Below are 27,411 nucleotides of genomic sequence, written 5' to 3'. Positions count from 1 at the left end.
TTATTCGTAAGATCTCCACTTTTAAGAAAATATAAACAGATCACTTCAATCAAACCGATCGAATATTTCCCTTTATGTCAAACTTTGTTCGAGTGATTTATGAGTTGACTGGTTTTCGTACGCGGCTCAAGTTATGAAATATGACCTTAAAGTTTGTAATTGAAGCAAGGGAGACAGTTGTGGAATCGTATTGTATTCTTAAACAAAACGTGTTGCACATGCCCTTTTATAAATCTAGAAGGCAAGCCCTTCTCTGAGGGTCAAATTCATTTTATCATGTTTTACGTTGACAAAGTTCACTGTTCGTGTACGTTGAGGGTGGTTTTTGCCAGTGTGGAATAAAGGGTACAAGAAACAGAATAATTAATTTCCATTGTTTTATGCGTAAATATTTTTGCTAATTAAAACACATCTTAACAAAGGGTGAGAAGGTGAGAAAGCAAAATTAAAAAATTGTCTTGAATTGTAAAAAAGAATAAATTTAATAAAATTGACAGCGAAAACATGCTGCAAAAAACGACATAACCCCAAGAGCTTTTGTCGCTTATGTGTAAAGACAAATTAATAATAGCACGAATGATGCTCAAAATGCTGAGTTGTGTGATTGGAAGGTCCTACAGAGATGCATGAGGAAATGAAAAACAACTCAAAGCAAAGCCAATAAAAAAACCCTCCTCTCAAGATGCACACACTGGCCGATCGGAAAGAAAACTTAAGCTCATCTCATCTCTACCACAGGCAGCAAACCTACAACAACAGCTAGAATTTTCTGTAGGCAAACCATAACAAGACACATCACACACCGGTCGCTTCACGACAAAACCAAAACCACACACATATCCTCGCGCGCTTGGAAGCGAACGGAACTAGCGCGGGAGCCTGTGTCGCCCGGGTGGAACATAAAACTTTGCGCAAACCGGACGTCGCGCATCAGTACGGTGTGCGAATTCGCGCAAGAAGGTCGCGCTCGGAGGTTCGATTCCAGTTCCTGCAAGCACATAACACCACTATCCCCACTACCCTGCGAGACCGATCCGAGTAAGATTGCCGCGATCGACGTTTTGTTGTGACTGCTGATCGGCTACTCGCTTTACCGGGCCGGACCGACTGCACAAAGGCGTGCTACGGCTAGTAGTGCTCACGCGTTGCGATCGAGTGGTTGTTGGTTCTATAGGTGGTGCTTTTGCGATTGCCATTTTGCAAGCAGTCAGCACGTTTGCTCGATGATTTTGTTTCGTTCGCCGGGAAAGTGAAGTTGAACGTTGTTTGTCAAACACAGTGTGTGCGGTTGGCGTTGTTTCCGTTTTCTCTTGGGGTGAGAAATCTGGAATGTTTACTGCCGATTTGGGAGGTGGTGGCGCGTGCCACTTCGAGAGCTCAAGGGTTGACACGTTTGTAGCCGACCTGTGTGTAGTGTGAATTATCGTAACGGGGATCGTCGTTTGGTTCGAGCCGCCATCCGTAATCGAACGTTATGTGTTGTACCAGTGTGTACTTAACCTCTATGCAACGTAATAAGCAGACTACATAAAACCATGTGTCTTATGTGTGAAGACGTAAGAACTTCGATGCACTCGTTGCAAATACATTGAGCAACAACACTATTCCAACACGAACCATTCGCAATGAAAAAGCTTTTCGAGAAGGAAGCTTTTCCTTGACTTGTGTGTGTATTGCGGGTGAATCAGTGTGTGTGTGTGTGTGTGTGAGAGTGAGTGAGAGTGTACGTGTGTATGCTGACTCAGTACAATGTGCGAATGTTCACGTGCGTTCGTACACAGCCACCCGCAAAATAACCACCCCTTCTTGGGTCGTGTGATGCAGCTGGAGCGTGACGTTTTAAGGCAGACAAAACAACCGTTTTTGGGGCAAAATAATTCGCTGTACACCGGGCGAAGTATTTCTTCCATTAGCGAGGCGATATAAATTAGATTAGCAAACGTACCAATAGCAAAAAAATAACTATGCGCAAAAAATGCGGAAGAGGATTTCATCCAGGCATTCGTTTGCACCTTATTCCAGATGTGACCGCAATAGGGTGGAAGAAGTAATAGAGGGTTGTAGTGTCGGGCGGGGTGGATACCGGTAAGATAAACATTGACCTGCTTTCGGTGCAACTGTTTTTTTTGCCTGATTTGAGCCCATAAAAACGTGCTGCAGGGTGAAGTGACGCCGTCTCAGTGGCATCATGTCCTGGGAATTGAAGATTTAATTATTTCCTCGGAGCAACTTTGTTCTCGATCTGCTGGCCCTTATTTTTGCATCGTCGAGAGTGGGAGGGTTTAGCATATTCATTTAGTACATTGATCATTGAAGTATGCTTGAATATCGCATTGAATTGAGAAAGGAATGGGTTGAATTGCTCATTGATTTTTTGTATCGAAGTTGAAAGAACTAAAATAAAAGGACCAACTTCTAAGTGATTATTGGTTGCTGCTGCCAAAGTCAAGGGTGCAGTTTTGCTCGAAATGAATAATAATTATAATTCACTTACTATTTTGCTACTGGCATTCGCTAATGGCACGACCCTCAAGTCTTTTCGTCCTTAATGGCAAAACAATCAACGTTTCTTCTCCGAAAGAAACACGCGAGAGTGGATGAATGTGATTTTTGATCGTTTCTTAATGATAACCCTAGCGTTGAAAGCGATCAATCCAGCTGAAGTCGGTGAGTAGTCAAGCAAACGATTTAAGTTTGAAAAGCTAGAAATGATAAAAACAACAGCTAGTGGCTAGTCGACACTAACCATCAAACCGTAAAGTACTAATTTGACGATCGAGGCTTTGGCCGCCTTAGCGTGACACAGCGCCAGCGGATGCAGGTTGAAAAAACCTATCAAAAGCATCGAAACAGGTTACCGTGGGGCGAACTTGGCGCCCCACTTCAAACACAAACACACGGCACGACACTTTGAACTTGATCTTGAGCCACCGAGATCCACGCCTTTCGCCGGTGCTTAACCAACGTGACTTGTGGTGTGAAGAGCGCTCGCTGCAGATGAAATGTCACTGTCACCAAATGTGGCGCCCACGGTTTGACGTATTGGAAGCGAATGGTTTCGAGCAAACCGGACCGTCCGGATTAGTGGCCGTGTGTGGCGGATCGTACCGACCGGCCCTGACGGGCATGCGGGCACTGGAAGGCCAAGCGCAACCACTCCGATCTGTGGGAATTGAAACCTCGAAGGGGCGAAGATGTACGCATCGAGGCAACTGGTTCGCGTGAGACGAGCGTACGATAACAAACAGTGCGTTCTTTATGCGGTGGCGTACGCCGCACCTTGAGATGGTACGTCCCTGGCCCCGTCCAATGATGCGCCCCAGTAGGTGAGTTTCGTTCGATTTGACCGAGAGGTTTCGCGAATGGCGGTAGGCGCCAATGCAAAAGTTTTTCCAACTTTAACCGTGCTAAAGTTGTTGTTTTTCCTAGTCTTCTGAAACACGATGAACTATTTTGAAAAGCAGCCGGTAAATCGCTCTAACCTTCAGCACTTATTTTACGCACGATGATAAGCATCGAATAATCTTAAACATTCATTAGAAACTGTTCTTAAAGCGGTCTAACGCGTGGTTGTGTAGCACCAGGAATGTCAATTCTTCATGTTTAGAATGTTGTTTGGTGTGGTCACTAATTAGCCTACCGGTTAAACAAAGCGATTAAACTGACAGGAAGGCAATTAGTGCAGGAAGAATGTAGCGTATTTTAATATAACCAAGCGCTCTTTACTGTACATTGGTTGTCAAAATAAGTCAATTAAATTGAGAATACTACGCGAGATGAACAAATAGCTCCTATTAAAAAGTTAAGTTCTTGGAAAGCAGAACTTTTAAGAGGTAAATAGAACAGAACAAGTCACTTTAAATGCAAACAAATTGTTAACAACATCCACTTAAACTCTCATTGCATTGCGTTTTGCTGAGGAAACGTTTTGAATGCTACTACCGAATCCAAACACCAAAGCCCTGCGTTGCCCATAATAATATGCAAAACATAATGATAATTGAAAGGGATCGGAAGCATTCGGGTGAAGATGGCTTCCCAAAATACGGAAAAAAGCTGCCCTAAAATACGGTGGCAGTATTCTGGTTTCTGAGGAGACACACGACGGAACGAAAATTATGGTAATGAGCACTTAAAGCATCAGGTTCTGAAATTGAAATGCAAATGAGCGAACCTTGTTGCTGCGTTGCCCGTACCGCTTTAAGCGATAAGGAGTTATTTTCGATTGTTTTGTATCCACGCGGGGCTGGGCTGCAGTTGGATGCTGGAAGTTGGAGCCATGTCTCCTACAAGATTGTAAATAGCTTGTAAGAAGAGGTTTTTAGACGCAAATCGGGCGCTTGCCTGTACTTCAAACGGATGGGCCCCCTAAAACTGGGCCAGAAATAGATGCTCAGGTTTAGCGTGGTTTCGTATTTCTTGGGCTGGGTTTTATTACCGCATGAAGTTACATCAGTGAAGAAGCGGAGTCGGTACAACATGGACTTCAACCCTCGTCGAAGGTGGTCCGGAGCTGGTGGTTTCGTGTGTTTTTTTTCTGATCGAGTAATCGAGTTGTTACCGATCCTTCGTTACGATTTTGTATCCTAATGAGACCTGCATTCCACCCGAGCACGGTAACGCCCTTGACGGGTCAACAAATGTACAATTATCTAAGCTCAGGCGTAGACTTCCTTCTTCCGGGGTTCCTTCACTCTCGAAATTGAAGCACCCCAAGAGAATCTTCTTCACACATGGGTGAGTTAGTGTTGTTTGTTGCCCACAGTATGGTAAAACGGGTGGTGCAATAAATACATAAAACTTTACCGCTTGTTTTTCGATCGATCTTCTGGCACGTATTAACAGCGTGTCTTCTGATAATCTTTCCGAAACGACAGCTGATGCGTTCAGACCAGTTTTTCATCTCCAACATAAGCTCAAACTATTTGCATGTGGAAGAACCACGAACTTCAGGGCCAATCGATCAAATTAGGCATTGGGTTGAACCTGACTGCGGTCGAGATTGTGGCCAGATAATGAAGCGCGGGACATCAATCACCTTGGGTTGACCTGGTCCGCCCTTCAGCGGGAAATGTTCTGACGAATGCGAAAGGATGGTCTACTTATTGTTGGGTGGATACGATGTAGCACGTTAAATGCGTGCGGTTAGGGTAGGAAAACTGACACGAACAAATTGTTTGCCATTAGCCAGAAAACACCTTCGCCAAAAAGGTACACAGAGGTCGTGTCCGATGGGTCGTTCCCGTGGGACTCAAGAATTCCTCCGTGTATGGTACGCGATTAGGAAAGGTGTACGAAGAACTGTTTTTGTTGCAGAAACATTCCCATTACTCTTTGCCCTGGACCAACCGATGGAGAGTTTTTGTACGCACACTCCCCCCAGAGCAACCTTTGTTAGTTGATTAGTGACGTTGGGAAGTGTCGTTTTTTCAATCTTCTCCTAAACCGAAACCGAGAACCATCCATCAATCGGTAACGAGATGAGACACACAAGGTGGAGAAAAATCGTACAAAAATCCAGTTTTGTAGGTTTATTGGTGGCCATCAATAATAAATTCGCACAAAGACTTGCGAGAAAGTGTTCTTTTTCCGGATTCCGGCACAACGTAGATGGTGGTGATTAGATCAAATTTCCGGGTTGGTGTTTTTGTTTTTTATTTTCGTCCACAATTTGCAGACGAAATCCATCTTATTGGCGCCAGGCGATGAAAGCAGCCGCGAGATTGATGAGCGTGGATTAAGCGGAGAAGAAAGTTGCGTCGGTAAGATTGATCATTTTATAGTGTTGATTATTGCATGCTGCAAACGTTTAAAGCACATTCTACTGCGCACATTGACAGTTTGTTTTTGCTAACAGATTCTACGCGCAACTTTCTCTTTGGTTAGCCGAACGTTATCCGGACGGAGCGGTATCGGCAGTTGTATACATCTAATAATACGCATCACTGGCCATGAATATTGGTTTCTTCGCGAATGTTTGCTGTGCGCGATTTCTTCTTCAGCACGCTTGCTGGACTGTTTGTTCCGGTTGTGAAATAAAAATACCTACACTTTTGATACTGGCCCACCGCCCGGGGTGGCTTTAGTGTATTGATTTTTGCGTTCTGTTTATCGCATGGCAACTTAACCTTGACGGCCGGACAGGATGGCGTTACTAATTATGCACACGTTCGTCATCGGTGGACAGGTTTTTTTTGCTCGACGGGCTGAAGACGGGTGAAATAACAAGAGCAGCCGTGTGGACTTTGGAGAGTTAGAAGTAATTGGAGAAGAAAAGGCGAAAAGGCGAAATCCGATCAAAAAGCGGTTAATTGATCGGAATGTGACAGCTGTTGTCATCGATGAAATAGTTGTTCGAGCTGTCAAGGTGACAGCTGGTGTTTGGGTAATTTTGCATGGAAGAAATGACCATGTAGTAGTAGTTGGGATAGTAAGGAGAAAACCGGGAAGTAGATGACCTCCTTTTGGCATTATTGTCGCTTGCTATTAACACACTCCAATGTCAAACTCGGAAACATTGACCAACAGACGCGATAAAGGCAATAGTATAGGGGTAGTAGTACTGTGCAAAAAACTCATACACAGTTGCAGCCGAAGTGCTTTGCTAGAATTCATGAATATCTGCAACAATGCTCAGTAAGCACCCTCCATTAACATTCGCATGATGCAATCGTGCTGGAAGCGCATGGTTAAACCGACAGCTCGAACGGCGGCACGGCAGCCGCTCGGTTATGGAAACTTTCAAGCGCACCGTTTCCAATGGCAGGTGGCATGATTGGTGGGTTTAGAAAGGCCCACTTCCCAAACAGAAGGCACACGGGTGTGCAGTTATAAAGCGATACGTTTTCGTCTGACGATAATTATCTTTCGATTGCGAGGTCTATCGGTTCGTAGCTTCACCGTGCGCCGCCTAATGTCCAAATGGAGCACATTTGGAGCACCCCGGGGTCGGGTGTGACCTCCGTCAAGGTTCCATAGTGTCCCGACTGTAACGCCCTTTTGGGTCGATGGCCATCGGTTGTAGAACCGAACCGATTCGGTGTGTTATTTACGTCTTTTGCATTTAATATTGCAGGTTCACTCGTGGAGCAGACGTTGGGAAGGATAGAAGCATTGGCCGAAAAATAATTCTATCCCCCGTGTTAGTCAGTGTCACAGTAAAGTGTGGTTTAGACTTCCGAAAGCATCACTAAATAAGAACGCTCGTGTGTGGTTAAATTTATTCCAACTTCGTGCAAACATTCGCAAACGCAACGTAAAAAGGGAAAATCCCGACATCGAAAGCCCGCGTGTGATTGTGTCCGGTGAGAGTGCGTGTCGACGGGTTCTGTGTGGCGATGCTGTAACCGTTGCCGTTAGGTTGGTTCGTGATACAACCGATACACGTGTGCGTATATGGAAAGCAAAGGCTAACCCGATCCAAGCAGTTCCGGAGACAATAGTGTTTTTGATTCTGGGAAACAGCGTTTGAGTCAAACGTACTCCCAGACTCCACCAGTGACGGTGCGGTAGTATGTGAGCGGTGTGCTGGGACAGGTGTATCAAGATTAAGCGCGTAAGTTCCGAGACGTTGGGACGTGTGGGAAGTCTGGTCGAAGGTACAGAGACACAGTGTTAGTACATCTCAATCCCCGAAGAGGGTTACCCGTGGCAAGATGCGTAAAGTTTGGCTCCTCGCCAGCGCCGTGTTGGCGTTTCTCAACTTTGTCAAATCGCAGGAAGTCGCACGGACACTCTACAGCACCAGGTAAGTGGTTTCTGCTCGATGAAGCAGAACAATTATACGCCTCAGTCAAGTACCTGGGGTGGTCAGAATTATCGAAATGTACGTGTGTTGGCGTGGTAAAAACTCCAATTGCTGATGCGAATGAGTGCGTGGTGGTTGAGGTTACATTCGGACAGATCTTCGGCTGCCGGTTGAATTTCTGCACCGTTTAAAGTGGTTCCGGAAGATAAATGCGTGAAGCTTTCGAAGCTCTCGAAATAAACCGATAGAGAAACCGAGCACGCGTGCTTATGTCCGGAAGGACACTGCGAGAAGAGTGATGCATTCGCGTCTCGGCTGAGTGCATCTCGTACCGGGCCGTTGTCGCCGATTACTGTTGCAACCCTCACGTATCGATCGCTGCGTAAACTGTATTTCCTCGAGATGAAGAGCTAGAGTAACGCTTGCTGAGGACCTTGTGTGGCTCAAGCCAAAAAAAAAAGATCATCCTTCCGGGCTGCGAGGCTCGGTAGCGGCAGTAGTAGAAAAAGAAGAAGTGTAACAACCGAAAAAGTTATTACCTTGAGCCACAGTCACAGCAGACAAACAGTCAAATATTGACCACCGTTACCACAAATGCTGCCCGATCGAACGGGTGACGCTAATGGGCGCGCGCGCTCGCTCGCGATGATGTATGCGGCTTTTACTGACCTTTTTATACCCCACCTGATGTGTTCGCCGATCCACGGTCAGATCGAATGGGGCTGTATGTTTTAGGTGCGCTGCTTCTATCACAAATCAAACCTTACTTCCTTCCTTCCTTCTGCTTATGCTGCTGACGATCAATTTCTACCGGGTGTATGCTTGCTGTTGATCGTTTAAATCTCTCGAGTGCATGCTCAAAGTAGCAACTGTTTTTTAGTAGGCTATGAAGTTGAGAAAAAAAGGACTTCCCATCACTTAACAACCGCGAACAATTGGCATCGATGACAATGAATGGGTGATCGTTGTGCGATCGTTGACTTAAGCAAACAGCCAGTAGTTTGAGAGCTGTCAGCATAAGTTAACCCCCTTGAACTTACGCGGCGATTGTACAGCGGTTCCTTTCGATCTGCCTGAAGATGTCACCGCAAACACCCTTGTGATGGTGGAAGAGGAAGTAGTTACATTTGTTTGGGGTATAATTTTTAAGGTAGTAATTGTTCACTCACGAGTTGTCAAAAAGGTCGCCAACAAAAAAAAAATCTCCAACCGTGTCAATCAGCGTTCAAAAGGATTGGTTTTATAGCAGCGGAATAGAAGCATCTGTTCCGCATCTTGTGTGTCTCGCGCTGGGGAGGTTCTAATTGATGTGTGCAAGGGTGTAACATCTCCCGGTTCACAGTAGGTTACAATTTGGGATGTTTCATCCCAATGACTAACAGCTGCGTTGTGAAATGCATAATACTGTGTTACAATAACAGAAACGATTTATTAACGTACCGCATGGGGAGCGTTTTTTTCTTCAATCTCCTAACTGATGAAGGTTAGAGCGGTCAGATGTTCGTTTCATGTGAGCTTTAAAAAAAACCGCACTGAATGAATGCTGTTATTTGCTGATCGTGCGTCAATTGGAGGGATTTTGTGTACGCCGCCAGAAGTGCATGAATTATGCGCGTGCACCAAGTGTGATACTGTGTCGACCTTTGAGCATTTTTTCAAAGACGCCTCCACAGGAATGCGATAGCATTGATCACGTGTTGATATAAATGGTTGCGTATGGTCAGATTTGCTAATTAAATCATGCAAACGATGTAATTATTGGGCTAAAGCAAAATTAATCGGTAGTTACGTTTAGTGTAGCATCAGGTCCGATAAGATCAGGAAAATTGAGCACGAGGTGTTTGTGCAAAAGCGGTACATCAATTTACATGGTACTTGGCGGTCACGAATCGACGACCACCGCCGTTAATGTATGTTTTCTTAACATTTGATGATTTTGCACACTTTTCGCCATTTGCACTTGTGGCTGCTGTGAAGCAGACGGGCTGGTTTGTTGTTGATCATCTTCTTCATATTTGACCGCGCCGTATGGGTGTTAAAGTATTTAACAAAAAAGAGAGAGAGACAAGAATCCACAAACTGTGTGTATCCTGTAGCGTTGGACGAGGAACAAGAAGCGTAGACTTAAAGTAATAAAATAATAATACCGAATTATTCCTCTCTCTCCCCGCTTTTCGGTTGCGTTGGAATGTTGTAAGAGCATATATGTGCAAAAAACTGGTTTCTTCTTTTCGGTTGAGCAAATGTCGGGAGATCCCAAAAATAGCTGCGTGCCAATCACTTCTGCCCCAGGTTCCCCGTATCGGTGGATTTGGTTGGAAGAATGTAAATTTATTGCGAAATGTTTGTTTGGTAAGTGCTTCTTAAGCCTATGAAGAAGTTTGGTTTGGACACCACCAAACGGCTTGTTGCATCATTTCCTTTATATTCTACATTTTATCCTCTGGCGAACATGGAGGATGAAACGTAAATGTGATTATTTAAATTAATATTTTAGCAATATGATAGTGGTAATAAAAAGGTTTTAAAAGTTTCAGATGGTACACTTGAGGCCATTTTTAGATTGTTTTCAACATAATGTATGTACTGCAATGTATACAGGAAATTCAGAGATACTTTTCAAAGATTTGTGGGCATGTGTGGGTTTTAAGAATTCTCAATTGACTCACTGAAAGCTTTGGAATCCTTGTGAACCTGGAACATAATTCCGTATCGGCTTGCAAAAGTTCTGAAAAAGGCGAAAAATTCAAGATCTACATGGACATATTCTAGTTCAACTTGAAAACAATCCAGAACTGCCACCAGAATTCGCTAACCCTGTACAATCCATTAAAGAAAATGCAATATGAACGCATGTGATTTGTTGATTTGAGAAGTAGCCAGTAGAGAATAAACAAGGTACAGGGAATACCTTACCAAATCGGGGATAAACAATCGTAGTTTTATGGAGATTGCATGTGCATGCTAATTAAACCATCAACGGAATGAATGCATGAATAGGGACAGGACCATGAGAAACTTAGGATTCCCCAACCGTGGTGTGGATTCCTCCCACCGGCCTAGAACAAAACATTCTGAGCATCTTATCTACCATACATAACATTAAAGTGCACACACCTATCGGGATCATTTAACCGTATCATGGCGCAGTATAGTAACGGCCGGCCGGTTAGCATCGTTTACCACACATTTAGTCTAATAAATTGTGCATTTCCGTGCGATTTGAAAGTGCGCCACGGAAATCGGAACGATTCCGTAGGCACGTTACGTTGATTTATACACGCATGGTGAACATTATTTGACTTTTAGTGTTGGATGCTGCGAAAGATTAATTACCGCAACCCCCCGGTGCCGGATGGGATAATAAATCACAGACACATCATCGGACCGATGACGCTGTGGGGCAGAGGTTTGGCCTTTTTGTTGTTGATGTAGTTGCGCATTAAATTTCGCACGTTTTCGCACAACCACTGTTGCAGTTACGGGACTGTTGTCCACTGTTTCACACCTTTCTTTCTAATGCATTCCGCGGGGCCGCGTGTTGATTCTAGCCTGACCTACAATAACGCACCATATCTCACTCTTGTACCGTTTCGCAGATACGACAACCTGGACATTGACACCATTTTGGGGAGCAATCGGCTGGTGTCGAACTACGTCGACTGTTTGCTGAGTCGCAAACCGTGCCCACCGGAAGGCAAGGACCTGAAACGTAAGTATTGTTTGGTTTGGTTAGCGGAGAAGACACGTCTGTGCGAGGGACTGTTGATTTATCTCATTGACCCGATTGAGGCAGACTGTCAGTAGCGGCGGTTGTGCATTGTTTAAAGGGCTAGCCATGGTTTAGTAGAAGATGATAATTATTGTGATTTTGAAATTCTAATTTGTGTTTATGATTAATTTAAAAATGAAACCATGCCAAGGTTCTTACGCATCAGAAAGAAGCATTCAAATTAACATTGATAAATTAATCTAAACACCTTGATAGCCACCCATCCCGATTTCCGGAGTGCCCACAGAGTAATTCGACTTCTAAATATTGCACACACATACGTTAGCAATTCTAATTGCACCCTCAAAAACGCATTATGGCGTGTAGATTGACTCCATCGTTGTTGTGCAGCAAACATGCAATGGCGTTGTGTCCATTTGGCACTTCAAAAGTATTGCCTTCTAGGCAGCTCGTGTGCTTACATCATAAGCTACCAATCGTATCGATCGGCAAGAGAAAGGAAACAAAGGTGTTTCTTGCTGCCGTAGTGGCAGTAGTGGAATGTGGTCAACGATTAAAAAGCAATATACTTTCGCTTCGGTCGTGTAGGTGTTTTGTTGGGTTCGTCGCTTTGTGTTCGTACGAACGTCCTTGGCCTTGGAGGGGTATGCTGGGCGAGTATTTTAGGAAGGTACGATGGCCTAAACCGTCGTCCATCGTTCGCTTGGGGAATGAACGCAGTACCACACTAGTACCGATTAGGTCTTTAATTCCCGGTCACCCTCGTCATTATTCTAATGGTAGCCCATCATCGTCGACGGGGTGTTGGCAGCCAGAGCAGGATAATTTGTATCCATTTACTGAGGCAGCACCAGCTCGTGGGGCTACCCTTTGCTTTCCAGTAGCCTGCTTTATTCTATTACTTAGTGCTGCCTGGGCCGAGGGAAATGGAGTAGAAAATGCTTAAAAAATTGCCACCTTTATCCTTAATCGAACGAAAGGGTTCGTTGGGTGCTTGCCAGTAGAGGAGCAAAAAGGTGAAAAAAGAAATACCATCGCCTTCTTTATGATGTTTATCGATCGTTCAGCGTAGGAAAAAGGTAAGCCGGAACACCGATAGCTCTCATACAAACAAATCACAGCACTGTGAGGTTAGGTCCCGTTCAGTGGTCAGTTTAACCGTCGAAGGTTAAGGGTTTAGCTATCCCTTTAACGCTATTTCCTGACCTAAACGAAAAGGAAAATGTATCGCAACTAATTAGCATAACTACCGTCGAAACGGTTGGTGCTATTCTCGTTACATGAAAATTCAGATGAATCCCTGTACTACCGTACCTAGAGTTATCTTGACCAAGGGTGAGTTGTGTGTCTTTCGTATCTTGGCATGCCGTTAACGAAGCGCATTTGTTATGCGTTCAAAAAAGCGCGCCAAAAACACAACCATTCCTGGGGGATGGTAAAAAGGTGTTGAAGAATGGTGGGTGTCCAAACCAACCAACCGCCAGGTGGGGGAATAAAAGGTTTGGAGCAAAACAAAAGCAGAAGAAAAAGAGAAATTGCGTATTAAAGAGAAAAAGAAATGGGTTGAGGAAGGTAAAATGCGAAACGCATGTTGATTTGTATGCGTAGTGCGTACCGGCTGCAAAGGGAAGATGCAAACGAAGGATCCACGCGTTCGGGGAAAGCGAGGGCGGAATGTTTGTTTATTTTATCATATTTCTATTAGCAAGACCTTGGTTGGAATGCAGGATGTAACGAATCTGGAATTCCACGACTCCCTTAGCCGGTGTTACAAATTTAAAGGGAATTCTCGCCACGCTGCGGATAGAATTTATGAAACCAACACAAAATTGCTTCCTATATTACAGCAGCGACCAATTTCACACGTTTCGTGCTGTGACAAAATCACACCCAGCGGTTTGCCTCGCCGAGTGACATTATAATAACAAGAGCTCCCCGAGGAACTGGTTAGCAAGCGCTTCCGCACCGCTAAAGAGGTGTGCACACCAGCCGCAAAAAAAACCTGATCTGCAAGAAAACTACGCCGCACGCCGTCTGGTCGATGGCATTCGGTGACATTCCGTAGTAGCAGCACAAAGTAGTCCACCAGAATCGGTGCAGGCATATAAGATAGCGTGCGCGTGCACAAAACGCCCGAGATAAACTCGCAAGAGGGGTAGATGGCTCCCCGGGGGGAAATGAAAGGAGTTGTTGGTGTAAGGAAGCGAAGCGTCGGGAGGGGGCCGGAACGTTAGAGGACCCCAGGTGACAATACGGGACGTGCAAAGACTTAAAGAGAAAGTTTCTGCGGTCGGCAGCACCCGGGTACGGGTTGTCGTTTTGCGGGTGTTTTGTTTACTTTGATCGTGTCATCCATCGTGCTGTCCACGTCCTAGTTGCCCGGGCGTAGGGATGGTCGGTGTTCGTTGCAGCATTCCTTCATCGTTCATCGCCGTGCCCTGATGAGGGTGTGTATTTTCGGTTCCGTCCCGACGCAACCTGTCGCAGCCCATGAAGCCGATGAAGCCCCTTGATGACTGTGGCTTTTACGCCTGGGTTAACCGTAGCCCCAGCGGTATATCGTGTTAAAGCTTCCGAGCCTGGTCGTTTGCCGGTTGGAGCGCACCATCTAGTGGCGGGGTGCGGGACAAGGCCACCCTCTTTACATATGTAATTGGAGGCAAAGTGAATAACAAACAGGCCACACCGAAACCCATCCCCTGGGGGCGATGGCAGACCACCCCGACAACAATGGAGACTGTGGGCGGAATTAACACGCGCTGACGGTTTGTAAAGCTGGAGGGTTAGTCGGGGTTCGGGAAAGTAGTTTAAAGGAGCTACCGGGAATGTGTATTAAAACGGTGTAATTCCGGGTAGGCCCTTCGGGGGGAAAGGTTTAAACAAATGAAAGCTGTAAAATACGGTAAAGCGTTACACGTTCAGCCGTAAAGTACGGTTCCCTGTTCATCCTGATTCGTTGCTGCTGAAAATCTCACAAAATAGAGTTACGAAAACGTGCTGCACATACATTATTTCATTAAAACTTAATCAATGTGGCACTGTTTACTGTGCGGCAGAGAACGAACTGATTAAAATTCAATATGAATTCTTGAGCTGTTACTAACCATCGCGGTATCTGCAGCAACAGTAAACCACTCACGGTGCGTGTGAGTTCTATAAAGCGAGATTTTCTCTTCGAGATTGATCGGCAATCCTTATCGTTCGTGATGATCTCTTCATGGAACCATTAACACACTAACAGCAATAGTAAAGCGTCAAGCAAACGATTTATTATGATTAACCTCTTTTAGCCTCCATTACTGGTGATGGTGGGTATGTAGCTAGGGTGCACAATTAAAAGTCAACCTAGTTGCACTTTTGCAACCTGCCGACAAAAGCCTGAAGTTGGCTGATAGTCATCCCAGACAATACAGTGTGTTCCAAACTAATAGCGTCACAATGCTAGCATTCGATGATGGGATAATATCAATGATAATGTATCTGCTATGAAAATTATACATTCAAAATATGATATTTTTCTATTGAGGAATGGGTTTCAGTAACGATTTAAAAACAAAATCACTAGCTTTAGGCTAGTTATGGAAATTGGAAGTAAATTTCATTTGTCATTCATATGTCAAAATGTCAGTGAATTTTAAAACTTGGCAGTACTACACCACCATTCTAAAGAAGTTTTCACTTACTTTCTTAGCCACGTGGACGACCTTAAAGTACTTTACGAGAAGAATCGTTCGGTATTATTTACATTACACGACTAGCCCACCTGGCCTGGCGAGTCTATCTCGCTGTACGACGAGTAAGTTCATCGTACAACTTGAAGTGCTCGTCAATCTAGCGGCAGCTCCATTGTCCAAGAATTTCAAAAGCCTAGTATACCTAGTCGTCAAGCGACTTTTAGAGAGATACTCATAGGATATCAGAAATGTTGAGAATACTCTTCTGCAGATATTCAAAGGGAAGTTAATCATTCCAACTCCTCAACCTTATCGCAATGTTGTTGAATCAGGATTCGAAATAGAACATATGACATGGAAGAATAAGTGTAACTACTTAAGTTATCAAGGTCAAATGTCATTTAGGTTATCAAATAGAAATGAACAATTGCATTATACCATAGACATGGTTTGTGAAACATTAGTTGGACAAGGTATTCGAAGATGGGAAACAGTAAGATACTATACAGAGTTTGAAGTTGTGATCAGATCTTTCTGACGATCACTGTCACTGGAAAACACATAACAAAGTGTATCTAGACGACCGATTTATGACTGTTTTTGTCACAAAGATGGCAAAAAACTGAATGCGGCAATAATTTTAGTGAACAGTGTAGTGAATGTGTACAGGTTTTGCTGTATGTCGTCGTGCGTGCACTTACGCCGATTGAATTTTAATGCAAAAAGCGTTGACATGTCTCTTTTATAGAAGCAGCATCAACTTGCACGCTGTATGTCTCACGAAAACGTTGTCATACGCATACGATGAGACCTTTGCTATTCTTCCACGACAACTGATAGTTTTGTTTCGTTGATTCTTTTGACTACAATTCACACAACCCACCCGGTCCGTCCTAGACTGGTGGTGCCTATGCAATTTTATCTCACATTAAATGGTAATTTACGAACGTCATCTCAAGCACGACGACGTTGCGCACCCTCCCCGTATGGCATCTGTCGGAAACGGGTTCTGATGGCAACGTACACCGGTACCTGTTGCTGGAAGATGCACAATGCTGTTAAGTTGTCCCATCTACCTTGATGCGAGTGTCTCCACTTGCGAGAGGAAACCGTTTGTCACAATCGCTGATCAAGTGGTTTTGCCAACGGTGAACGCAGCTAAAAGTGCAGTTGCTCCGAGCTGCATCAAGCGCTCCGTATGTGTGCGTGCGTGCGTATTATATGCCAGCATTAACGAGTATTCTCGGCAGGATGACCATTTCCGTACTACGCTGGAACATGATTAATCTGATGTGCCTGATGTGTGTGCAAAAGCAGGTACCAGTGACGATTGGTGCTATGCCTTATTGTACTAGAATGTGGCAGAATTTGCTGGTCGCACCGCTACCGTGTGTGTGTGTGTTTGTGTATGCGAAAAACCACTTCCAATCTGGATGAGCTGGTGCCGAAAGCTCCAAAAGTGCTGGCACGTCGGCAGCCAGCTCTTAGTATCCCGCCCGAAGACCACGTGCGGTGCTCGGATGCTGACCATTGAAGCGATTATTTATGCATCCCATCCGGTTCTGTGAGATTGCTCTCATGGTTGAAAGCTTGAAAGGGCATCCCGGGGTATTATGGTACCCGTTACTAGAACATACGGCTGAAGGGGTTGCGCATATGCACCCTAGAAGAGTTATCAGCCGTACTGCCGATGGCAGGAAGAGGAACAAAAAGCAGGAATTGATCCGCAGGTTACCTCTCGATTACTCGCCGGTAGCATTAGGGACCTACTGTTGGTTGTTGGGCACCATCGATTGAACCGCTGCTGCCCAGTCCCAGGAGCGGACTTTAGGCAAATTTAGCTTTTGTGGCTAACCTGCCCAGCTAAGTGTTTTATCAAACGGGCTAATGGGAGTGGTTAGATCGAGGCAGCAATTTACCTTTCACAAAACCTCAAACTCTGAACATCGATGGTAGTGCCATCGTTACGAATCGGGTCGTAAAGGTGATTCAGAACGTTTCACGGGGAATTAAGGTAACACATGTCGGCTGCACTTTGTGAATGGAATCAAAGCGGCAAGAATGATGATCACAGAGCACAGATTTGAAGCTAACGAGACGTGCTCTAATTTGTACAGGGATTTAAAGATAATATTGCACTGCGTGTGGCAAAACTTAAAGCCTTATCTTGCAGAATTTCGATGCATATATAAAAGAAAAGCTACAAAAAAAATACACCTAAAGCCACAAAGTCGAAAAGATGAGCTGCAAATGCTATACAGCAACTTCTGCCGAGTGCACCGGAACAGAGTTAGATTTGCATATATTCTCAGTCGCGATTTTGCATTTCACATTTGCAACACGTTGTCGCACGTTGCCGTAACAGTGTTTTGGGTGTGCCAAGTGGCAATGTGAACCTGTTGAGCAACTTTACGTGACACAGTGGGTGGCGGTGCGAATGGGCGCGGATGGCAGGAAGCAAGATTGAAGTTTAATTTATTCTCCCCACAATCGGTTGTAAGGAAACCGGGCCAGGAGAGATGAAAAGATGGCTTTTCTTTCCTGAAGCGCATCGACTTGTGGTAGTGGTGGCTAATGTTTCGATGGGGTGCTGTTGGTAAGGATTCTAGGCACGTTTAAGATTCATAGTTTTGCTTCCTATTTTAAAATATGACACATGGTACATGTGGATCAATATGCAAGTAGGGAATAGAATAGTTATTTCAATTAAAAATGAATATAAGGTAAACTTTTTGTATAAATAATTACTGATTGATGATTTCCGAATAAAGTCTCGCAATTATTTTTCATATAAAGAGCTTTACCGTGTAATGCAATGAGCGTGTGCGATCATTACCTCCCAGAAAACATCCACAGCGTGCTTAATGCGAACATCACGAATCGAAAGAAGAGCTTATAATTAAGGAAAATTACAGCCCTATGTATCGGTTACAAATGCCACCAGCGTGAAGAGCACCGAACAAACGTATTTTACGACAAAACATTACGGGCCATGCCATTTCAAGAGCGACCGCATGTAACGTCCACCCAAACCCACTGGATGATGATGATCTGCCTAGTTTCCGTATTCGTTTGTAAGAATTCGTAGACCTCAAAGAGATATTTCTGTGGCAGCAAAAAAAAACAGATCGTCATAAGCATAAACCACAGTCATTTTGAAGAATGCTTCAGTACCTTTGAAGGTATTTGGTTACGTTTTGGAATCGTTAAAGCGTTTCTATATTTGAAGGGACTGGATTATTTTTTCTCTTTCAGCCTGGATCATGGGAATACAGTCCCCTTCACCGGTGGTAGGATTGGATTTGGTTAGAGTTCTGTACAGCAAATGCTGTACCGGTCCATTAACGAACCAAAGTCATTAAACGGTTTGCATACTTTCAAAGAAACTGCCGATTCTGTACACTTCACGGTTAGCCGGAACATCTGCAACCAATTGTAAATAGAGGTTAAGCAGCATGAGTTTAATCGCGGAGTGACTCAGATAATGATGTTACGAGTAAATAATTAGAATTGTATCGTGGAAACGGATTTGTGTAATGCTTAATTTTGTGATCTGGTGATGTTTTTAGTAGTGTCAATGGTTACTGGGGATCATGAGCAACTGGACAAGATCATCTGATCAGCTCATTATAGTGAGTAATTGAAGTATGTCAGAAGGATTCACATATCGATAGTTATTTGTATGATTCCCAGATGTTTGAGACAGAATTCTCGAGGAATTCGCAAAATTTTTGAGTTCGATAATTTGAATAGTTGTAATCATTTCTGGATGATACTTTTTTCATTTGATTTTTGATTAATTCGATGATTTTCGAAAAAGATTTTTTGAACAGAATAGATTTCAGCCTGTCAAATTATATAAAGGGAGAAGAATTCCAATTCTTTATTGTCAAATTTCCCTTCAGCTTGCTGTTGTAGGCTACCTCGCACAGTTTACCAATGTGGGATGTTTGTCCAAATACTAGTTAGTGATGCAGTTTATGGTAGCGCAACTGATAATCTCTTCATTTAATCCTTATATCTTCTCAGGTATTCTTCCGGAAGCGCTGCGAACGAAATGTGCTCGCTGTTCACCGATTCAGAAGGAGAACGCACTGAAGATCATCACGCGGCTCTACTACGACTATCCGGATCAGTATCGGGCGCTGCGGGAACGCTGGGATCCTTCCGGCGAGTACCATCGCCGGTTCGAGGAGTATCTGCGCGGGCTGCAGTTTAATCAGATCGGCGGAAACGGTGGTACCGTCGTCGGTACCGGCGTTGGTAATACGATAGAGAGTGGTGGTAACGACAGGCCGGTAAGAAATGACCTCGATCGACAGCCCGCCACACAGAGCAGCAATGTGCAGACGATAGTGGTTAATCCGGCGCTGGCCGGCCTGCCGAACGGCAATGTGAATACGCTGGTTCCGATACCTTCCTCTCCAACACCTTTACCACCGTCAGCTGTAGCGCCTGCGACCGAACGACCTAGGCCCGCGGCACCGGTAGCACAAATTTTATTCCCTACCACTACCGACACTAGCGACACTAGTACTACCATCACTACTACCACCTCTACTACCACCTCTACTAGTACCTTCAATTCTGGACCACTAGAACTCACCAGTAACGCACCGAGTGCGTCTGTTCCCCCTAATACATCCTCTTCTGCTAGCATACTTAGTCCTTCGGGTGGCGATCTTTCTCGTTTCGGCGTTGACACGCTGGATTCGACAGCAACGGCCGGACCCGTAGTACCGGTACCGGTAAATTACTATCTCAACATCACTAACGGTGGCTCGCTAACGCTTTGGCTCGTACACGTAACAATGGGTGACACTGGACACACCGGACAGGAGGAGATGGCACACTAGATGTAGGACTGTAAATGAACCGTATCCCCACTGCAGGAGGAAATGGGTTGCTAGACTGACCGCAAAACTAGAAATTGGTTACTTGGATGTGTGGATGCGTGTGTGCGCATATGCGCCAAAAAGTGTGTGTGTGAACGATAACGGATACCAAATATAGTACAAACACCGTGTAACCCACTTGATGCTGTTGTAGCTTTCTAACCCCTAACCTCTTTCTTTCGAGTAGTGTCGACACTAACGGTTGGAGTTTACTTTTAGCCCAAAAGCCTGGATACATGGCTATCCCCCAAAAATCCGGAAGAGCCCGATAACATTCGCGAATGGTTGTGTTGCGCTTTTTCGAAGCTATTATTCCACAGACCTTGTTGTTGTTGTTTACGAGTTTGACAGCCGACCCCCGGAAGCTATGGGGTGTGAGTTTCCCAATTCCGGTAGTGAGATAACAGTGAACATTGGTTGCTACCTCACCAGGTACGTTTTTCTGGTCAACTGAGCGGATGAGCAGAAAGTTCGACGGGCGGATTAAACAGCTTTGATGCCATTTTCACCATTCGCTCGGAAAAGCGCACCATGGATGAATGGAACCGGATCTCGGCCGGATGCTGCCGGAGTGGTGAATTATGACTTTTGATTGTTCGCTTGTTCGAGCTGGACCAATTGATGAGTCTATCGCAATCGTAAACATTACTGCCCGACTCATTCCAAGCAGGGAATCATCAAGGGATGGTTTATCGAACGGCAAAAATGGACGTGTTTACAATAGGGCCGATAATTATTCGTTTAATTGACGTGCCCAGCGGGTGGTTTCGTTCGATGAAATACTCCCCCGTGTATGGAATCTCAACATTTCAACAATGCGCCCATACTATTGTTTGGGAGTGACATCGATAAGAGGATTTATTCATGTTTTGAGGCCCGACGTACCGACAGGTTCCGATGCTCTTAATTAACACAAACGTCACTGGATGGCAATTGATTGGTACGCCCAATTTATGGCGAAACAGCGCTGTATGGAACATTCATGGGCCAAATGTACGTACTGGCAAATGCTTTGCAAAGTGAAGAGTTCGGAAAGAAACATTGGTCTGGAATGGAGAATTATTGCACTGTAATCAAAGCCATGTCATTTGGTTTGTTTTCGGTGCAAATATTGCAAATTATGAAGTACCGCAATGAGATGGCACATGATGAAAGGAAGCGTTTTAAACGGAAAGGGTAAATAAAAGCGTTGCATAATGTATTCAGAACTTGGTGCTTTACAAAGCGATAGCATAATTTTCACTTTGTTTTCGTTGATTGAAACCATTCCGTGGGTGAACCATGTGCTGCATGGGTGTTTGTTTTACGGACACAATTTACATTGAGCTGTGATACTTCGTTCATTTGCGATGCATGCAATTGACGGGCCAAGTGTTGAAGAGGTTTTATCGCACCGAAATGGAACGTGATAGGCCATTGATGCCGTAATTAAAAACAGAATTGAAAAGGTGATTTAATTTGTTTTTTTTTTGTTCCGTATCAAAGGGATTATCAATCGTTTTTAAATTATTGTAAGTAAGAATATGAGGCTCCTACACGTTTCCACTTTACAATGAGAAATAAGTTTACAAAAGTTGATGAGAAATAAAAAATCTCGTTGGCAGCGTATCGCAATATGGATGGATCTTGTTCTGAGTCACTTGAAACACACGTGAAGTGAATGGATAAAAATCTGGGTCAAGAAACATCTAGTCACGCCACGACGGCAGGCATAACAGTCGAAGAGCAGCACTTGCTATTCGATTGTGCAAGAATGTTGAAATAGCATCTCAAGAATGCAGTTTTACTTCCACCAGACCAGACCAGAAAATTACATCGTGGAAATCGGGTTTCCCCCCCCCCCCCCAAATATGCCACTAACGGTAGCTAACCATCCAAACTAACCAAGGTGTGAACAACTATTCGATCACTATCTTCCCCGTGCGTTGCTTGTGGGCCGCATTGCTCATCGCATCCCGAGCACGGATCGAATTGAGTGCAAAGGTTATTAAAACAAAATCATCACTCCTTTTTTTATAATGGAGTGGAGTTTGGGCTTCATTTGCGGTTGAATTAATTAACAAATAATCTCGTTAGCACGCGATCTAATTTTGTTTCGTTGCACCAAAAACACGGCCACCATAAACGTATCAACGCACCCGGCACTATGATAGGGTCCGTCCGGGCCATCTATCCCACACCGGCTCACGCTCATCACCTCTGGCACAGTGCACCGACACACCAAAAACGGAGCGAGTGCAGCAAAATGACTTATACATTTTTGAACCAATGCACCAAAAACCCACTTCCCTAATTGGACAGGTTCCGCAAGGCTTTATTCCACCACGGCCCACCAACACGGTCAGCAACGTCGCGCAATCGCTGCAGCCGGGCGCTACCCCAACCACACCATTCGGCACGGTTCGCTTAGACGAAGTTTCAACAGTTCCGCTATGGCTGGAAGCACAATTGGCACAACAAATTCTACCGGAACGTCCGCAAGGATCGTTCGTCGATTTCGTCCCAACGGTCACCGTGTCGCCCGCAACGTTCAACGCACGTCCCGTAGTTGATGGAGTTGGGTATCAAAATTTGGCCACCGCTGGTCAGCTTCCATTCCGGGATTCGGTGTACGATGGTCCAACAACTACTGGACGAGTATTGGCCGGTCCTCGTCCCACGATGGACAATGGGTTTGATGAACTCCCGACGGTATATTGGCTTTTATTCCGCGAATGAAATTGACCTTTACTTCCATTGGTTTGTGTATGGTTCTGGTTGTGGTAGAGTTTGGAATGGGGAGTGGGAAGTTAGTGCGATAGTAACAGTTGACTTTGGGGTTTCGCCCAACTGCTTGGTGTACTGATGGTGATGCCTCTTTTGTACAGCGAAGTACTATCCTTCCTTTTTCAGCTATATGCCAGGTGGCTGTATCAGGTGGTTGGCATAAGTTGTGATGTGATATTTGAACTGGAAAGCTTCCTGAATGCGTGGATACAATAACGAGGACAGACTTTTTAATGGTGTCTCTTATTTCCCGGTAGGCTCCACCACCGGTAGTGGTAAATCGATTCGGTGACGATGACGCCAATGGTCGCCCGTCCATTGCACCTGTGCCCGCAGTACCCGTAGTAACGACGACTACCACGACTACTACGCAGCGGCCTGTCACCACCACCGTACGACAGACGCGGCCCGCTACACGTCAGACGACGACTAGAAATACTCAGCGCACAACAACAAGATTTGTAAGTATCTTTGGCAGCGTAGGGGTAATTACCGCGAATTATTGTTTACAGGTGCAGGATATCCTTGACGTTCGTTACACGACTGAAGGTTTTACTTGTAATTAATCCGTTTCGATAGTTTGTTTTTGATAGAACGTTGCAAAGGCTTGAGGGAGGGACAACTAATTAATTTACCTCAAGTTGACTGTTACAATGACAACGCCACAGCAACAAACAGTAAACAGAGTTTACCGAACAAATCAAAAATGAAATTTTCCCTTTTGGCAACACCAACTCGACCAACACCGTTCTCACTTTCGCAGATAACGAGAGTGCCACAGACACCGCCACCAACACGTCCACCCATTACCTTCACGACGACGAGGACGTCGACCATTTTACAACAACGACCACCACAACCGTCTCCGGCACAACAACAACCAATACTACCACCACCACAACAAGCACCACCACAAACATATCCAACAATAGTATACGAGCGTCCACAGGCTCCACCGAGAGCCAGTCCACCACCACCACAAGCACTACCACCTACGGCTAGACCTTTCTACGTACCGCAGGAGCCACAACAACGACCACAACAACCGTCTCCGGCACAACAACAACCAATACTACCACCACCACAAACATATCCAACAGTAGTATACGAGCGTCCACAGGCTCCACCGAGAGCTAGTCCACCACCACCACCACAAGCACTACCACCGACGCAGTACGGGGTCCCAACCACCCCGGACAGCATTATTGATCATTTCTTTGTTCCACCATCGCAGGCCGCGAACCCACCGATACAGCCGATCGTGGGTCTCTGGAACCAGCTCGGCACGAAGATAGCCGACACGGCGGACGCCATTGCGGGCATGCTGAAGAAAACGGTCGATGTGCTGGTAACGAGCCACATCCAGTCACACCAGCGGGCACTTCGACGTATCTAGATGCTGTTCTGAGGTTTCCAACACCGGCTCCCTCCCCCAATGACTTCCGCCCAGCAGGGCTCAGCAGAACACCCTCCTAGAAAGGATGCGAAACAGAGGAAAAACAGTGAACAGTGCGGGGTGTTTTTTTACTTGTTGTTGAAAATTATGTGAGAATGCTTGCCGTTTTAGGCATTAGTTTTCCATCCATAGAATATTGTCTCCATGTATGTACTGTATCGCGTGTGAAGTGTGTGGAAGATGTGGAACACACCACCACCAGTGAAAGCACATCCTTGCCCCTGAGACCGAGAAAACTTCCTCCCGAACTTCAACGATCGAGATAATGCATCAAGCTCCTCGTAACGTGTAACAGAACAAGCGTGGGAAGCCACATGGAACCGCAACCGGGTGTCCTTCATTTACAAACATCAAAAATACCCATTTAAACCGTTTGTGGTTGTCGTCCAGAAATCAAGATCAAGCAATTCTTCTGTGATTGAGCGTATAGAGTGATAAAATTATATGCGTATTTACTGTTTGTTGTGTCGTAGATGAACATTACAAACCATTGCTCTTGTATCTCCTTCTTATCTCGTCACCCTATCGCTACCATCGCTCGTGTGGATCATCGCCTCTTATCGTCCATCTTTAATCTTCGTTTTGATTCCGAATGTGAAAAAGCAGAGCAAACCATTAGTGACATACTACAGGGTGAATTTTAAAGGTTCATGGCTTATAAATGTATCTTATGTTACTATTGAATAAAGAATATATAATATATCGAGTAACTTTATCTCTGGTGGGCGTTGCGGGAATTGGAAGTACATGAATTGTTGCAAAAGAATAACTTTCGGCACAGTACACAATGTAGAAAGAAAATGAGATCCACTTGTTCCAATGTTGTTACCGTTTATCTTGTAACCGCTTACGGGCAGATGGTGTGTGAAAGTTTTGGAAACAATTTTCCAAGAGCGTCCTGCCGAAACCATTTCTTTACGTCCTTCGCTCGTCTACTTCGAGTTCTTATCATGATTATTGGCTTCCGGTGGGAACGTTGGCACAGTTTGAGTAAAGTCAAGTAGGATCAAGTAGGCAAATGGTGTGTACACTGAAAAAGGAAAGGAGGCGAATAAAATAAAAAGAAATAAATAAAATTCATCCTTTCGGTGTACACACCCGGGCAACAAATTGAAGCGTGAGCAATCAAATCATAGTGAGATTTGGATTATATTTTTCTTTCGCTTTCTTTTCTTACCACTTTGCCAACGTCCGTCTGCTTTATGCTGCGTTTTAACGTTCAGTTGAATATTTCATCTCTCTCTCGTGAGTTTGTTCGGATTTTTTTGGGGGAAAATGAGAAGGGAAAGAATATTTCATTCTTTTCTCATACACATTTGCCATCGTTGGTGCTGATGGTGGCTCATAACTCTACTAAAGTCATCGGGTTGCTAGTGCGCGTGGAACGAATCTAACAGCATTGGGGGTTTGAGGTAGAGGCACACAAGCAACGGCGAGCAATCAAATAAAGCTGAAGTGCTCGTTCCATTACCGGTACCGGAAGCGGAAGATCGCAATCTGACGGACGAACGTTCCACACAGGTTGCTGAATTGAGAAGCCAGTTTTGTGCTTTGCCCGGTTGCATTTGGTGTGAGTCCCATGTGTGGAAGAAATCATAGAAGTTGATCACTGTTCATGTCACCTCTTATGCTGCGTATTGAACTGTAAATTATGAATAGGAAATCAAATATGCATTTCACATGTTTCCAGCTAGTTTTCAAACTTTTTAAAACGTATGATCGTGTTTCGATAGAACTTTTGGGGTAAATGGAGAGAAGCACAATCCATGTTATGCACATTGCCTAAGCACAGGCGTTTTCGTGTTACTTCAGACAGTGACGCATAGATGGCGCTTTTGGGATTATATGCATTTGAGGATCACATTATAAATTGTAGTTTTTCGTTTATTTTAAGTAGTAAGATACACATTTTCTCTAATTTATCTTGTTCAAATTATACGGATCATTGCAACGAACACAGAGGCACGCATAAATTTCCATTACCCAAATGAAACAGCACCGATCACTGTTTGGCAACTTTCTTACGGAGAAGGTTAAATGTGAATGGCGACATAAACGATCCCAATCGCACACCGGCAAAAGATTGAAAATTGCAAGGCATTCACGAGTTGGTTGAAATTTTGACGGACAATCCACTTACCAACTCTCGAGCAATCACTCGATGGGAAGAAAACATGATGTGCGGGACAAAGTTTCAAACGTAATTTCGCTGATGCAGGTCCGGACGTTTGATGGCCATGAAAGTTTGGAATTAGATGGCACAGAGGTACCGCGCTCGTTTTGTCGTAGGGCTTTGCGGGGAGGGTTCTGAAAACGGAAGAGAAGAGCTATTGGATGAAGTTTTCCAAATGAAGATGGTAATTTCTTTCAGTTAAATGCATTGGAATTGCTGAACGCATATGGTAACTTAAACAATATTTTTACGAATAATAAAACATTTTGAACGATAGCGGTCCCTTGCCGCTGGAGGCATTTGAATGTCATCAGTTCGCACAGGAAGATGCGACCAACTTGCTGAATATTTATCATGCAGCGTGTGAGTAAGGACACACGTGTGGTGTGGATATGTTTTCATTTTTTAATTTCTGTTGAGCATCGCATTGCAAAACTCCTTCCATCAGGTAGGATTGACGTAGCTACTGGCGCTGATGCTCTGCTTTCTCGAGAACTAGCCCAATCCACCGGACTGTGTGCGGATTGTCGATGCAACGAACAAAGCGAAGAGGCGAAGTATTGCGAAGAAGAACACATATTGAAATTCCCGTCAGCTTGACTGCATTTGTTCACAGTGGAAAAAGGGTGAAAAAAAACAAACCAAACTCCAGAGAATTCCCTTCCACTCTGATGTGTGGGCCACGTGTGTGTGTCCATGCCTGTGGGGAGAAGGATGGTGAAAATCCATCTGATTACAAATCGTCTCGTACGGCGATGGACGCCGGGTTTTGGACGAATGCTGGTCGTATGCGTCACATTTTGGCGGTGTGAGGCGAATGAAATATTTATCAGACCATGTTGCAGATTGCGGATAGAGCAAAGAAACGTGTCGTGTTTCAAGAAAAGGATATAAAGGAAGGTTACAAAAATCTACAATACTCGGTCCAGACATGTTCCATACCCGGGCTGGTGGTGGTTCCATTTGG

General features: G+C 44.7%; 1 protein-coding gene across 2 annotated transcripts; it reads left to right on the top strand.

Moving 5' to 3' along the window:
• The first annotated feature begins 959 nt into the window (after positions 1–959).
• On the top strand, positions 960–24,920 carry LOC128303246 (mucin-2-like). 2 transcript variants are annotated; one of them, XM_053040137.1, is made up of 7 exons: positions 960–1,038; positions 7,076–7,747; positions 11,347–11,459; positions 19,184–19,641; positions 22,351–22,740; positions 23,073–23,276; positions 24,050–24,920. In XM_053040137.1, the coding sequence occupies exons 2-7, from the start codon at positions 7,656–7,658 to the stop codon at positions 24,209–24,211; spliced, it is 1,419 nt and encodes a 472-aa protein (XP_052896097.1). In that variant the 5' UTR covers positions 960–1,038; positions 7,076–7,655; the 3' UTR covers positions 24,212–24,920. The 2 variants fall into 2 exon arrangements, with proteins under 2 accessions (XP_052896097.1, XP_052896098.1); XM_053040138.1 differs by lacking the exon at positions 22,351–22,740 and having other exon boundaries at positions 19,184–19,452.
• The last annotated feature ends 2,491 nt before the right edge of the window (positions 24,921–27,411 follow it).

The sequence above is a fragment of the Anopheles moucheti genome, chromosome 3 (genome assembly GCF_943734755.1).
Source record: "Anopheles moucheti chromosome 3, idAnoMoucSN_F20_07, whole genome shotgun sequence".
Classification (NCBI taxonomy): domain Eukaryota; kingdom Metazoa; phylum Arthropoda; class Insecta; order Diptera; family Culicidae; genus Anopheles; species Anopheles moucheti.
The sequence above is the reverse complement of the archived record's forward strand: the minus strand, read 5'-3'. Positions and strand labels throughout refer to the sequence as shown.